The 14,592-nt window shown below is 46.0% G+C and overlaps 1 protein-coding gene across 1 annotated transcript in view; it reads right to left on the minus strand.

The window, feature by feature from the left end:
- MYO10 (myosin X) overlaps window positions 1-12,145 on the minus strand; it is a 162,787-nt gene extending 150,642 nt beyond the window's left edge. The window contains exon 1 of the mRNA XM_054284962.1: window positions 12,091-12,145. Within this exon, the coding sequence (XP_054140937.1) occupies window positions 12,091-12,111 (21 nt within the window). The 5' untranslated portion in view covers window positions 12,112-12,145. The remainder of the gene's footprint in view (window positions 1-12,090) is intronic.
- Between the last annotated feature and the right edge of the window lie 2,447 nt (window positions 12,146-14,592).

A 14,592-nucleotide genomic window follows, 5' to 3' on the forward strand; every position in this document is an offset into this window, starting at 1 on the left:
TTTGCCACCCATGAAGCACTACGAACAAATGCCAAAGTACCATTTTTTTGCAACATATATTACAGCAGCTTTCTTGAGAAAAAACACAGATTTTTCCAGTATGCCTACACCAAACTATCTAGAAGCACATCATTGCTCAATACCACTAAAAAAAAAATACTTAAAAAGACTACTATAAAATGCAAGAATTTCCAAAATGCTGGCATTTGTAATGGAAGGAGCTGTTGACTTTCTCACAGGAAGAGAGGCCCTGCAGAGAGACCTAGACGAATCACAGAGCTGGTCAATCACCAACCATATGAAGTTCAAAAAGGGAAAAGTGACAGATTCTGCACCTGGGATGGGGCAGCCCTTCATGAATGTATGGGCTGGCTGGGGATGGAGAGATGGGCTGGGTGCCCTGGTTAATGGAAAGCTGGATATGAGCCTGCAGTGCCCTGGCAGCCAGGAGGGCCAGCCATGTCCTGGGGGGGATCAGGGACAGCATCACCAGCCAGGCAAGGGACGGATTGTCCTGCTCTGCTCTGAGCTGGGGCAGCCTCAGTCTTGAGCCCTGTGTGCAGTTTCGAGTGCTATGATGTAAGAAAGGTACAAGGAGCATCCAAAGGAGGGCTACAAAGATGGTGAAGAATCTGGAGGGGAAGCCATACAAGAAGCAGTTGAGGTAACTTGGTCTGTTCAGTCTGGAGAAAGAAGAGTAAGAGGAGACCTCGTCACTGTCTACAACTTCCTTCTGAGGGAAAGCAGAGGGGCAGACTCTTCTCTCTGGTGCCCAGTGACAGGACTCAAGGGAATGACGTGGAACTGCGTCAGGGGAGTCTAGGTTGGACATCAGGAAGAGGTTCTTCACCCACAGAGTGTTTTGGGCACTGGAACAGCTCCCCAGGGAAGTGGTCACAGCACCAAGCCCGACACAGATCAAGAAGCATTGGACAATGCTTTCAGGCACATAGTGGGATTCTTGGGGTGTCTTGTGCATGGCTAAGAGTTGTATTTCAATGATTCTTGTGGATCTCTTCCAATTTAGGATATTCTATAATACCAAAGACCCAACCAGCAAATACTCACTCAAAACCTACCGCTAGGAAAACTCCAGCAGTTTAGAGGACAGCAACAAAAGATTATTCTAAAAAGTTGAAAGGAACTACAAAGCAAAGTTTAATTCAAGCGTTTTAAAGCAGTAGTTATCAGACACTGTATCCAACAAGGAGCCCCCTTTGAGGAGCCATCCTGCTAAACCATCTGCTCCTGCTCGGAGCCTGACGCTAGCTCCTCTCCTTCACCTCCCCAGGAGTGCCTGGGGCCATCCCAGCAGCAGTGTGACCCATGATCTGTTGCTGCAGGTGTCTGGGCTTTGCTGCCTGAAGCCTTTCTTGTCCCTTCAGTTCAGCCACTGATTTATGTGCAGCCACTCTTCTTGCCTAATGTCTACATGCAGAGTGGGAGGCACGTCCCTGTGCTCTTGGACAGCCACAGCTCATACTGCATACCAAAACCTCTGATGCCTTCCAGCAGGAAAAGAAAAAATAAAAATCCCAGGAAAACAGCAAAGCTTTTGTGGCCTCTCTGACTGCATAAAGTGACTGTTCACTTTTCAAATCAAATGTTTCCAAGCAATATAAAGAAGCATTTCTGTACGTGGCACACAATTTCAAGAAATCAAAATTCAGAATTACAGCCTTTATTTGCCTGAGTCCAGAAACACCTGGAACACAGTAACTACTGATTCCCTGTCAGAAGGAAAAGGATTCCATCACTCAGTGCTTTCCTTTTTCACTCAGTAAGGACTGCTGAGAACAAGTCACCAGCAAAAGATCACTGGATGCTCATAAGAAAATGCAGATTTTTGTACTACTTTCTGTCCTCCACCAGCTCCCAATGGCATCTCCATCTTAACTGCATGGTACAAAGGCATGCTACTGACAAAGGTGTAACTACACAGCAAAAGTGTAATACAACTATTTCATCACATTGCAATTCAGTTTATTCATGTATTCATGGGCTTGTGTACAAAAGAAATCTGGGATATTAACTACTGCACCAGAGTCCTAGTTATTTAAGGTACTGGATCACCAAGGCACAATGACGGCAGAAATAGCATGATAGGACAGAAATTGGGAGTAGAGACCCTTAAAACTAACACAAAACAGAGACAGCCTTTTGCCTTACGTGCTGTGAAAATGCTAAAATCCCATTTATCATCCGTTAAAACTTCTCAAATTTGGTGCACAAATGATTAGAAATGTTATTGCAAGGAGGGGAAAAGGGTCTGCTGCACAAATTACATTTTCTAGCACAGATTTGCTGAGTATCTTTATTCCTTGAAATAGCTTATCAAGTATCACACGGCAGAATCCGACTGGAGTTTCAAGAACAAAGAGCTCACTTCATGGGGCACTCCTCCTGGTACACGGTCTGAAAGGCAGCAGGAAATGCCACCCTTCAAAGCCCTGCTGTAAACGCTGCTCTTATTCTCTGCTGGGGAATATACTAATTGATTGGACACACCAAACAAACCTATTCATCATACCCATCACCAGAAAGCTGTAATGAGGGGATAAGCCCTAATCACAAACCCAGTCTATATTTAATAAGGGGAAGGGATCCAGGCAGACGACCAGCAAAGCAAGAAGTCTGACCTACAGAATGAGCATCTACTCCTTGTCCTGACGTGAACTCCAGCGTGACTCCTGACGTGACTCGTGTCCCGCCAACTTGGCTCCTTTCTGAGGCAAATAAAAATATAACCTAACCAAGGCACAAAGCTGGGTTTGATCCACTGAAATGGTCAAACAGAAATGATGTCCACTGGCTCTGTAATCAGATGTGCACATTAAACAAAAGGATTTGACTTCTCCTCAAGATAAACAACTTCAGAAGAAAAACAACCCCATTCTCTTAAGAAATATATTTAACTTAATCTGAGAAAACATTTCAATGTCACTCTAAACAACAGCAACTAAAATAAGAACAAATAATCCATTTCCGATAATGCTATAAACATCGATACTTTTTTAAAACAACGAATAAACTTCTCTTATCTGCTGTCCCCAAAGCCAGGGCCAGTTTGGCTGAGTGCAAAAGAGAAGGTCTGAGAATCTCTCAGAGAGATCCTGCACTTCTCTCAGAGATCAACAGGCACATGCAGTGCACAACACCAAAACCACGCAAGGCTTCGCCAGTAGCACGACTTTCACAGTTCACAATCATTTCAAGAACTACAGAAATGTTTTCTCCAGATGCTGGGAAGTTCATCAAAAGTAGTTTTCTAAAGCCTTCTGAAAATCTCTAAGAGAAAGAGGGCCAGGGGATTTGTGGTGTTAACTCTGATGACAACTTTCAGTAATACTTGGCTTTGTAATTCCACCTGACAGCTGGTACTCAGCAACCCTTGAACCTCAGGTCTCCACCTGAGGTTGTGCTACAGGCACCACAATCAATCCTTTCTCTGAAACCATGATAGCAGACTTGGCAGAGGGTGCCACTCTGCCAGCATTACCATGCCAAGAAGTTAAGAACAGAGAACACAAGCCAGAAGACCCTCAATATTTATAATGACAACCCCAGTAAAGAGCCAGATGTGCCATGATAAAATGCCCTCGGGTAAACTTGCTCAGAGTGGGAACATAGTTTTGCCTCCCAGGGGAATAAGCAACAACCAAACATTTTCCTCTGCTAAGGTGTCCTTACAGCAATGCCCTTAAGGGCATTCTCCAAAACAAAAGAGACTTGCATTAACACACTCTCGTATCACTGGCCTTTAATAAAGGATTATGACTAGTTTCCCAAGAATATATAGGAAAAGGCAATACTAATACATCAAAGGGCAGTTAATCTTTTACTTCCTGAGTCCTCCAACACAGCCCTTCACCCTGTGCAGGCACCCAACCAGGATCCCATGTGAAGGCACAGCTTGGTCCCTGAAATCTGCTGCTGAGCTACCCTCTCTTTCTTCCTCCTTCCTTCATTTGGAACAAACCAGAACCAAACCCACCAAAAATGCCAAAGAAACATTTAATCCATCTAAGAGAGAGATTAAAAAGAACATTCATTTCTTGAACATTCACCTTAGCTTAACATTAAGTCAAAAGCCTAGTAAGGGCTGCTGCATGATGAAGACAACATACTCTCAAAGAAAAGAAAGTCTGATACCATAAAGCAGGCAACATTGCCCACTGAAACAAAGTATTTATCTGCTACAAGGTATTAGCATACAAATACAGGAAGCCTATTCAACTCTAAACTCTGGCAGGACACTGGATTGTACAGGAGTAAACTCTGTCCTCTAGAAAGTTTTCCTGCAGTATGCCATTAATCCTGGAAGGAGTAAAAGGTATTACACTGACTCCCATGTTCAGGCGCTGCTCCAATATGTTTACATTTGCCTACTGGGGACAGGGTCATTGAAACACACAAGAAATCCAGCTCAAGGTTTATTTCATCTGAATTTTCAATGCAAGTTTAGCAAACCATACAAGTTACCAGTACCTTTCACTTTTGAAGACTTCCTTCCATATACCAGGGTTAACTGCAGAGTTTTCCTCCAAGCTGTAAAGGGGCTGAAGTGTGCCTTGTTTTTTTTCCAGTTACTGACTGTGGCTACCTCTTGGTGAAAAAGTAGCTAAGCACAACTGCACACTAGGAAAAACTACAAGATCTCATATAGAAATTTTATGTTAAACCCCTCTACAAAAGAGCCTGCAGAAAACAGAAATGTTAACTTTGGCCAGCAAAACCGAACACACCCCACTTTCTGCCACGCTTTCAGCGTGAACCAAAATTGTGTCTGTTCCTAGTAACCTATTCAACAGAAAACCCCATATATTATGAAGTTACTCCAGCATCACTCAGGCTTGCAATTTCAATGAAACAGAAAAAAAAAACCAACCCAACTCCTTAAACTTTATACTAAATAAGAAGGCTTTCACAGGCTGGACTGAAAAAAGGTCACTGGGCCCAAAGGAAAACAGCAGCTAAATAGAGAGCAAGTATTTACATTAATGAGTAAAACAAGCGCAGGTGTGACGCACTTACAGCTGAATCAACCCAGCAGCCTTCCCCAGCCAGCCACTGGTCTGCAATGGGAAAGCGTCCATCCAGGCACAAAGCCTACAGAACAAGACCTTGCAGAAAAGCTGCCAGACATCCCTACATTGGCTGTCCTGGCTCAGGATATCGGGAACAAGCATAAATGACATTTGAACCTGCCTGAGATTACAGTATTAATCACTGGCTTTGCAGAAATGTGTCTAGAAGTAGACAGTATTTTCTACCCCAACATTCCCCCTCTTCTTACAGGAACATTTAGAAATACAAGCCATCTTTACTCATTCCTTCTCTTCTAATGAATCTTTCCCAGTATATTTTCCTAATATAATGCTCATATTTTCCACATAGCAAAGGTGTAGTTTCTTTTTCAGCATAGATATAGTTTACTTCATAAGGCAGATCTGGAGCAGAATCAATATCAGTTCCCATTCTGAATCCAAACTTCCAAAGTTCTGCATTTATAAGAATGGGGTGTTTGAGCTACTTAAGAGACTTCTTAAGAAAAGGATAATCCACTTAACCTTTCTTAATGAGGGGGCTGTCCAGAACAAAGTTGTATTACAGTAAATATGGTCAGTGGATAATGCTCATATTTCAGACATAGGACATCTTAGAAAATCCTAAAATAATTGGAGGAAAAAAAAAAGCCACTATGCAAAATTTGAACCAATAATACCTAAACCCAGTAATTTACCATTAGCTATGGTCCCAACACCAAATCATCCTCATTTATGCCTCACTAATGGTTTAAAATGTCACATAATGAAAAATATCAGGAAAAACCAAGAGAAACGAGAATGCCTAAGCCATGACCCTCTGATACAAGCCTGAAGTCATAATTAATCAAACAAGTTTTGAGGTCACATCCCAAAACTTGTAAAGCTGTCACAATTAGTGACTTAAGGCTGATAATTCTTTTTTTTTGCCCCCTCAGCAAAAGTCTTAATTCAGGGTGACTTTTACCTCCTGCCCTTCTACCCGTACTCCACCCAAAACCATGTTCCTGGCTCTGGCCACATCTGGAGACAGTGATTCACTAAGGAAAAATACTGGCCCTGCAGCCAAAAACGTTGGTGAGATCAAACCACCCAGAGGACACGCTTCCCTTCAGAGCTGCCACTGCACTGCAGTCAACCCGCCGGATGCTCCAGGGGTGGAGCTGCTGCTCCTACTCTTGGCTGGAAGCTGCTGCACCTTCCACTGGGTCTGCACCAGCCCCAGAGACACAAAAAGGCATTTGTCTTGCTAGACATTTTTTTAGAAGTACCACCAATATTAACAATCCATATTGAAAGGAAAAAAAGGAAGGAGGCACATGATTCATTTGCTAGGGGTTGACTGGCACAGTGACACTCTATATAGATAGTCACACATATGCTCCAGCACACAGAGCCAGGGACCTACCAGTTTTCCTTCAGCTATTTTCTAAAGTCAAAAAACAGATTCATGAGACTATAATGGTCTTACCACACTGAAAACGAAGATCCTGCTGAAATGACCAGAACAGAAGCCTATTGTGTACAACCATGCATAATTATTGATAAGGGGGCCCAAACTTTTGCTTCCATCTTTTGAGGCACACGGGGGCAACAAGAGCACTGAAAGGTTGCAGGGAATCTCAGGTTACTCATTGGACCAGTGCACTAAACTCCCCCCGTGACACTGAAAGCTCAAGCTACCCTTCCTTTTTGCTTCCTCTCTCCCCCAAAGCGGTCCTCTCCTGCCATCACAGAATCATGGAAAAAAATATGGGACATTTCTGATAAAAGCCTGTGCCACTTGGCCTCAAAAATAAGTTAGGACTAGCCATGCTTTCAAGCACTATTCCCTTTTACCAGCCAGCAAGCTGTGTGACAGCTCTGAAACAAACAAAAAAAACCAAAAAAAAAACAACACTGAAGAGGTCCACAATGGTCAATATCACCCATACACAGTACTCACCAAATGAAAACATGTATAAAGAACATCATCTTAGAGCAAAACAGCTTACAGACAAAGTGCTAACACAAGCATACAATTAGGGAAAAGACCAAAAAAAAAAGTTAACATTTCAGTGAGGTGTCACCAGAATGTAAAAAAAAGTCCAGACTCAGAAGCAGCCAAGTCTTCTGTAATAGTGGGTTTCACAGCTTTTCTTTGGTTGGAGACTGCCTGAACATACCAAAAAAACCACAAGCAGACCCTGCAGAATGTAGAGTCTCCACTGCCAACTTGAAAACTTACGTATTTTGCAGCCTTAAGAGAATTCTTGTGTCATTTTACAGTATATGCAATGCCAACAGGGTTGCTAGGCTCCAGCCCAGCCACGACAATGTTTCAGTTGCACAAATTTGTCTTATGAAAGGCACATGGGAATACCAGTGGTGGGCAGTAACCATTACATGATACTGATGAGCTGAATGTGATTTCCAACTTGGAGCAAAAAACCTGATAAAAACTTCATCTTTCTGACCTGATAAGGTAAGCCCCCTTAAAACACCTTCTACTCAAAACACGGCGCTCTCTAATTAGCCTAAAAATAACTGTAGACAAAACAACCATCAGCTTTCAAGAAAACCTATATATGAGAAGTCAGAGCTCATAAAATTCAGAGAACACAGCCAATATCAACAGCCAAAAGAGACACTGTTTCTGCTTGGCATGGCTTTGGCACTCAGAAGGTCTCCAGAAACACCTTTATGCCATCACTCATGGGTTTTTCCCCACCAGACTAAAGGACAACTCTGCTGGTGTAAGCTACACAGCTTACACCAATACTTAAAGCTGAACATCAGGCCTGTGCTTGTGTTACTACCAAAACACTTGTAAATGAAAACTGGGGAGACTTCAAAGGTCATCCCCAACATATACACTGTGCTGCACAGCACAGCCAGAATCCATGTACTGCAATGCAGGTATTTATTTGCACCACCAGGTTTTCTCATTAGGTGAATAGCCTTGGTGGTGCCAAGGCCCCCTGTCTGCAGGAGATGATGAACCCCTCAAAGGACTCACTGCTGTGAGGCTGTGATCTGCCAAATGTTGCAACAGGAGAGCATCAAGAAAAAGCTTGCTGCAAGCTGCTGAATTAAGAGCTTTCAGGTTCAAGCAGATACCTCCTCTGACAGCTTCCTGAAGCTAAATTTTTGTCCCATATCCTTCCCACAGAGGGAGGTTCAACACTTGCTCCTTCAGAATACATGTTGGACGCCCTCTCCTTAAAACAAAGTACACAGGCAAGTATGTGCAGCTGTGGAGAGCAGAAATTAAGGAAACCATTCTGAACTCCAGGTACCAGTGGTAATGCTAAAAATAAAAGCATAGTAGGCACAGAGTATCTGCTGTGCCTCAAAGGACACTGGGGGGATACCCCACAGTTCCAAATAAACTTCTGTGCAGCGTTGGATAAACATCAGCAGGACCTCTATGACAGTGATCCTTTATAGTGATCTCCTTCAACCTCATCTACCCAGACATCCTACACAGAAGGCAGGACACACAATTGTTCTCCTCCCTTCTCCTCAGTTTCCACAGTTGCAAGGTTTGGAGGAATTCTTTTAAGGCTGGCAACAGATAAACCCAAACAATCCCTGCAGCCACCACCATACATACCGTGCTGCAAGTTAGCTCCCCAGAAGCTGAGCACCAGCTTGGAGGACAGGTTTGCACAAGATGACCTACAGAAGTTTCTCCCAACCTCAAGCCCTTTCTGACCTCCACTGGGTCAGCAAATGCCTGTCACTTCTTCTGTGACAAGGACAGCAACCACGGCTCAGCGCAACATCCCGTGCATACTGGTCAAAGTGACTGCATGGAAGAGGAAGAAGATAAACCTGACTTCTGCATCCTCTTCCCCTGCTGCCCTGATAAGCCCTGCTTGGGAACTTGAGATGCTGAAGGGGCAGTTTGAGCTCCCCTCTCCTTGTCTGCCCCATGTGGAATTTACTTTCTTCCTTCCCTCATGGCATACATCCCCTCTTAGCAGGGATGCATTCTCACTGGAAAACAGTCTGACCTCAGTTACCACAGGAGCCTGTTCCCTTGAGAGCACTCTGGCTGTTGGTAAAACATATGGGAACAATTTTTTCAGGCTGTTTTAAGCAATGCAGCCAAATGGCTCTACTGCACATACCCATACAGGGTTTCTACAGGTTTTAATATTTTCGATAAGAAAATATTACTACAAAAACAAAAAGAAATTAAAATTCTACCTCCAACCTTCTTTTAAAGACTGTAAGGTAGCACAGACCAATCAACAGCCTTTAAAAAAGCATCACAAAACACTTTTCCTCTGTACTCAGAATGCAACTTCGTTATTATGTTTATACCTTGCAGCAATTAGAGCATGTTGGGGAGTAAGTTACAGGACAAACTTTTCCAGCCTAATTCTTTGCTTAGAGCCATGGGTTGTTTTTAAATTGGTCAAGCTAGGAAATTGGGACAGGGATGGAAATCAAGGCTTCCCAGGAGACAAGTGCAACCACTTGTTGTCCTTTAACAACAAAAGCTGAGAACACTAAGAAAGAGTAAAGAAAGGAAACTGAGCAGCAAGAGGGAGAAGTCAAAGAGCTGCTAAGTCACACATGATGGCAGTGTCAGATGATTGGCACGAGCCTGGCATTATCCCACACCTCACTCAAGGCAGCAAGTCCCAACAGGACTACATCCCTTGTGATGCATCTCCTGCTCTCCACAGGTGTCTCACCCAGTTGCCTCATTTTGTTCCAGTAAGCATCACCATCTACTGAGGCATGTTATATTTAGCATCTAGCTATGGAAAAATATGGGAGAAATAATAATAATGCAGGATTTTTGGTTTTTTCCTATTAACACCTTTAAGTTGTACAATATTTTCTGCAACACCCAGACTGAAGAAACTTCTGCCTCCAGTGTAGCGAACAAGAGCTTCTTGGTAATGCTGAGGAATGACCCCTCTGAAGTGCCAGTATTTATCCTTCCCACAATCAGCTTTTCTCTCAAAATATAATCATATCAGCAGGCTTTTATCACTGACAAAGAAGAGCAGAGCATGTTGGGCTTTTCACCTGTGCCTTTCATCCAGTTTCCTCCTTCCTCACACTATAACTTATTTTAACGAGAACAGTAATTCCCTTAGATAAGTCAGCAAATATTTTTGTAAAGAGCAGCTGCAGGATGTCTGCCTCACACAAATTAAATTACCTAGTGGCTCAATCCAGTGCCTTCAACAGACATTCTTCTGTGGTAGCTGGGTCAGACTCCTTGCATTTCTGCTATTGTGCCTCATGCTCTCTATTTTCCATTTACATATGCTCCACTCCAGAGCAAGGGAAGGAAAATGTTTATACTTGTGGGTGGGACTTTGGATGCAGATTAAAGTCAAGGTGCTATATTTACTGATCTTTTAAAGTAATATCTGCATGTTGAAAGCGAGTCAAAGTTCTTAAGAAAGATCAAAGTCCACATGAAGCAACCACAGATTAACATAAATATATGCTGAAATGCTAACACAGACTGGTAAAATTTACTTGTGTTTTCCCTGCAGCAAGTAATTTTGCCTAATAGGGGAGTCAAAACCATGAAAACTCTTCTTCACCTTTATGTAGGGCACACTGCAGTACTTTGTGTTGGGGCGAATGACTCTTCAGACTAATTTTGCAAGGCTAACTTAATGCTACCATATTGCTCATGGCTTACAAGCTTTTGAAAGGTGAGGGCTACATCCTCTAAAGAAAAAAAAAGGCAGCATTACTACTTAACTCAGACTTCATCAAAGCTAATCCTGCATTTCTTCCTTCTTATTGCAGTTGACAGAACTTTTGTTGTCTGACAAATGAAAAGCCAACAAGCAATAAAGTGTATGACCTTCTTTTATTTGACTAATTACTATTTCAGTAAACAGATCACCTATTTTTCTTGTGGAAGCATCAGCGGCAGCACCAAGAACACGAGGGATGCTGTTTCACGAGGGCAAAGGACAGTTTTGCAGATTAATCACAACCCTGTAAAACAGATGCCTGGCCTGTATTTACAACCCCGACAGTGCAACTGCTTTGGCAAGAGGTGCAATTAAAGCAAGTGTGCAGGCAGTCACCAGAAGTCACAACCCAGTCACGGGCTTTGCCAGCAAACTACAGGCACAACAGAGAAAACATTGATCCTGCACACTTTATGTTCACAAGGCGGGATAAACTGATCCAGTAGAATACTGCTGTACAAAATTCAGCTAGCTTGAACCAGAAGAGGATCCAGGTTCTGAGTTTTATCAAATATCCTAAGTCAGTAGCAAAGCATCCTTGATTTGCTTTCCTCACCCGACATACTGAAGTTGTCAAGGTCCACAAGACCACGGTAAAGCTCAAACGACTTTCAGGAATGCAGCCTCCCTCCTTTTCATTTTGTACAAAAGATTTCATCTGTACTTAATAACACACACTCAATGAACAAACCTTTAAAAAAGGGTGCCCAGCGGCAGCCCTGCCTCTGAAACCTGCAGCGTTTGACGCCTCCGGTGCCCGTGCAGGGCGGACAAAGCGCGCTCCCCGGCTGGCACACAGGGAACCCCCGAGGAGGGACTCCCCGCTCCCACCCGGGCACGGCCTCAGAGGCAGCAGGGAGCGGGGCAGGCTCCGCACCGGCGCCCCGGCTGCCCGCGGCCCGCAGGGAGTTGCCGCCGGTGGCCGCGCGGCTGGGGGGCAGCGCGGCGGCACCGCAGCCTCCCTCCGTCCATCCCCCGCCGCTCTAAGGAGCCCAGTGAGCGCCGAGAGCCCGCCCGGCTGCGGACAGCCCCAGCAGCACCGCTGCAGCTCGGCGGCTCCGAGTTCCGCCCCGGCCACAGCCACAGAGGCCGGGAAGTTGGGGGAATTTGGGGGGCGCAGCTCCCTCCGTCCCTCCCTCCCTCTCCGCCAGCCTCCCGTTCCCCGGGCGCTGCTCCTGTGAGCACCCTGCAAATGGAACTACTCGAGGGAACGAACACTTTCCGTGAGCCTCCCGCCGCTCTGCTGCCGGTATCCCGCCCGACAAAAGCGACCCCACGCTGCAGAAGGAGCAGGAGGAGGATCCATCCCACCGGCCCGCGCTCACCTCCGCCAAGAAGTTGTCCATGGTGGCCCCTCGGCCCGCCCGCGGGTGCGCAGCGCCGGGCACCAGCCGCGCACCATGTGCCGCTCTCGTCCGGCCCGGTTCGGCTTGGCTCGGCTCGGCTCGCCCCACCGAGCCGCCTCAGCCGCCGCGCCGCTCCATCGCGCCCCAGCGCCGGCAGCAGCCCGCAGCCTTTGTCCGCCCGCCCCCTCAGCGCCGCTCGGCCGGGCGGTCCCGGCAGCGCATAGCCGCCGCGGGGAGCCGGCAGCGGGGCTGACGCCGAGCAGGAGGAGGAGGAGGACAAGGAAAGCTCCCGCCGCCGCCCCACGCTCCTGCCCGGGGCCGCCCCCGTCCCGTCCAGGCGGGGCAGGAGCAGAGGCGGAGCCGGGGCCGCGCCGCTCCCAGCGCCGCTCTCGGCCGCGCCCCGCCCCGCCCCGGCCCGGCCCGGCCCGAGTGCGGGCAGCGCCCCCGGGCTCCGCGCTCAGCCCGGCCCGGCCCAGGTGGCAGCTGCCCCCGGTCGTGGGGACGCGTGCCCGGCTGCCCGGGGCGCGGAAACCCGCCTTGGAATGCGGAGTGAAAGGAGAGCGGGGCTGGAAGGGGAGCGGAGGCTCGCCCCGGTCTGGGGGCGGCTCCGCTCCCGTGCCCGACAGCGCACGGCAGTGCAAAGCTCCGCCATCCGGAGAGAGGTGCTGCCCGAAGTGGTTAAGGAATACGTACCTGCAGGGTTCTGCTGCGGACAGGCAGCCCTTAGGTAAATGTGTAGCAGACTCATGTAGGAGCTCTCCTCAGCCTTATCCGTGTTCCTTTGCTAAACATATCTTGCAGCAGCCACTCACTGAGACATGGCTACAAATGAAAATAGCCCTCCTTTATATAGTTTTCCAGTCCTTCACATTCCTGCAAAGCACATTTAAAGTGCTCAGGTTTTGGAGACATATCTTGTTAATAATTTTGTGCTGACCCTGTAGTAGCTAACAGCCCAAGAAATACAGCAAAGCAGTATCAAATCTTGCGAATACTGGTCTATTTCTTTCACACTGCAGAAAGAAATGTACCAAAAAATAAGTCACAGCAACAAAGAAAAAAGCAAATACACTGTTCTGCTTTTATGCCACAGGCAGAACCCTAATAATGGTTTGGGAGCTTAAGCATGTGAGCAGAGATATGGGAGACCAGCCCTTGATAGTAGAAATAATCATGAGTCTGCAAATCTCATTTTTTAAGGTGTCATGGCCAACACACAGAGCACAAGCACCATGAAAAAAAAACAAGTTTAAGATTAGATACACAGCACAAGGAAAAACTTTCTAGTTTCACCTCTGTGTCAAAAAATCACTTTTATCTGAATAAGGAGGAGAGCAGGTAAAAGATGTTTGGCTTTGAGATAGGTCATGTCCAAAATGGGGTTGTGCTGGTCTTGGAGATTCACACAGTGACATCCGTGAAAACTGATGTGCTGTCAAGGTTAGCACTGGGACAAACCAACAGAAGAGGGACTTTCTGCCAAGCAAGTACCTGTTAGAGACTACAAGGGGACTGTGGCTGCCTGTCCTATCACAGAAACAAGGCGGGAGGAAGTTTTCAGGCAGAGAGCAACTGCCTTGGACATGGCCAGCTCCTAGAGACTAGCAGCTCTCCCCAGCTCACCCTTGCCATGGCCAGTGACAGTGGCTTGTGAAAAAGCAGAAGCACCTCCCAGCTTGCTTGTAGCACAGCACAGAGTCCCTTGGGCAGCATCCCTGCTGCAGCTTGCCAAGCCCAGCTGGGAGATATCCCGCTGGACACCCTGCAGCACCCTGGGGGCTGCTGGGCGATCACTCCTCTTGTCATCCCCCTACCATCTACTCCTAGGTAAACAGGTTGCACCTTCCTACAGTTGCTCTGAAACTCAAGATTTGCAAAGGATTTAACCTGAATTCACCTGTCAGCTCACACAGAAGTTAGCCTAAATCATTATTTTGCTGTAGATTCTGAGGTATAAACTCCAGTGTGGAAGCTCTGTAACTCTATTCCAAACTACTGCGCTTCCAAAGTTACTCCAGGGAAACAGGTTTTTCTTTTCCCACAATCACTGTGCCAGAAAGCTTCCCCTCTCATACAAGCCTTAGTTTGGCAAGGGCTGAGTTAGATTGGAGGCATTTGTTAAATTATTTTGACTTCTGATTGAATACTTTGTTTGACACCATGTTATCGGAATGTAGCGCGCATGTCTGGCTACTGCATTGTACTTAGGTCTGTGAAACTCAACTGGCATAGGAATTCATGAAGACCTTGAACCAGTCATCCAATAAAAGGAGCCTATGTTTTTTTAAATGAGAATTTCAGTAAATTACAAGAAAGTATTACCAATAGAATGGTTTTACGCAGTCTAAAAATACATTACAGAAAGAATGAGTGTTCTCTTGTGGTGGGGAGGCATTGCAAAAGAGTTGTTAAACTCCTAAGACTTTGTTAAGATTTAGAATAACTGAAAAGTTGCATGAAGGATTGCAGAAGTTGAGTAGA

Source organism: Melozone crissalis, unplaced genomic scaffold (assembly GCF_028551555.1).
Source record: "Melozone crissalis strain CALT ecotype California unplaced genomic scaffold, PUWL_Pcris_2 ptg000042l_1, whole genome shotgun sequence".
Classification (NCBI taxonomy): domain Eukaryota; kingdom Metazoa; phylum Chordata; class Aves; order Passeriformes; family Passerellidae; genus Melozone; species Melozone crissalis.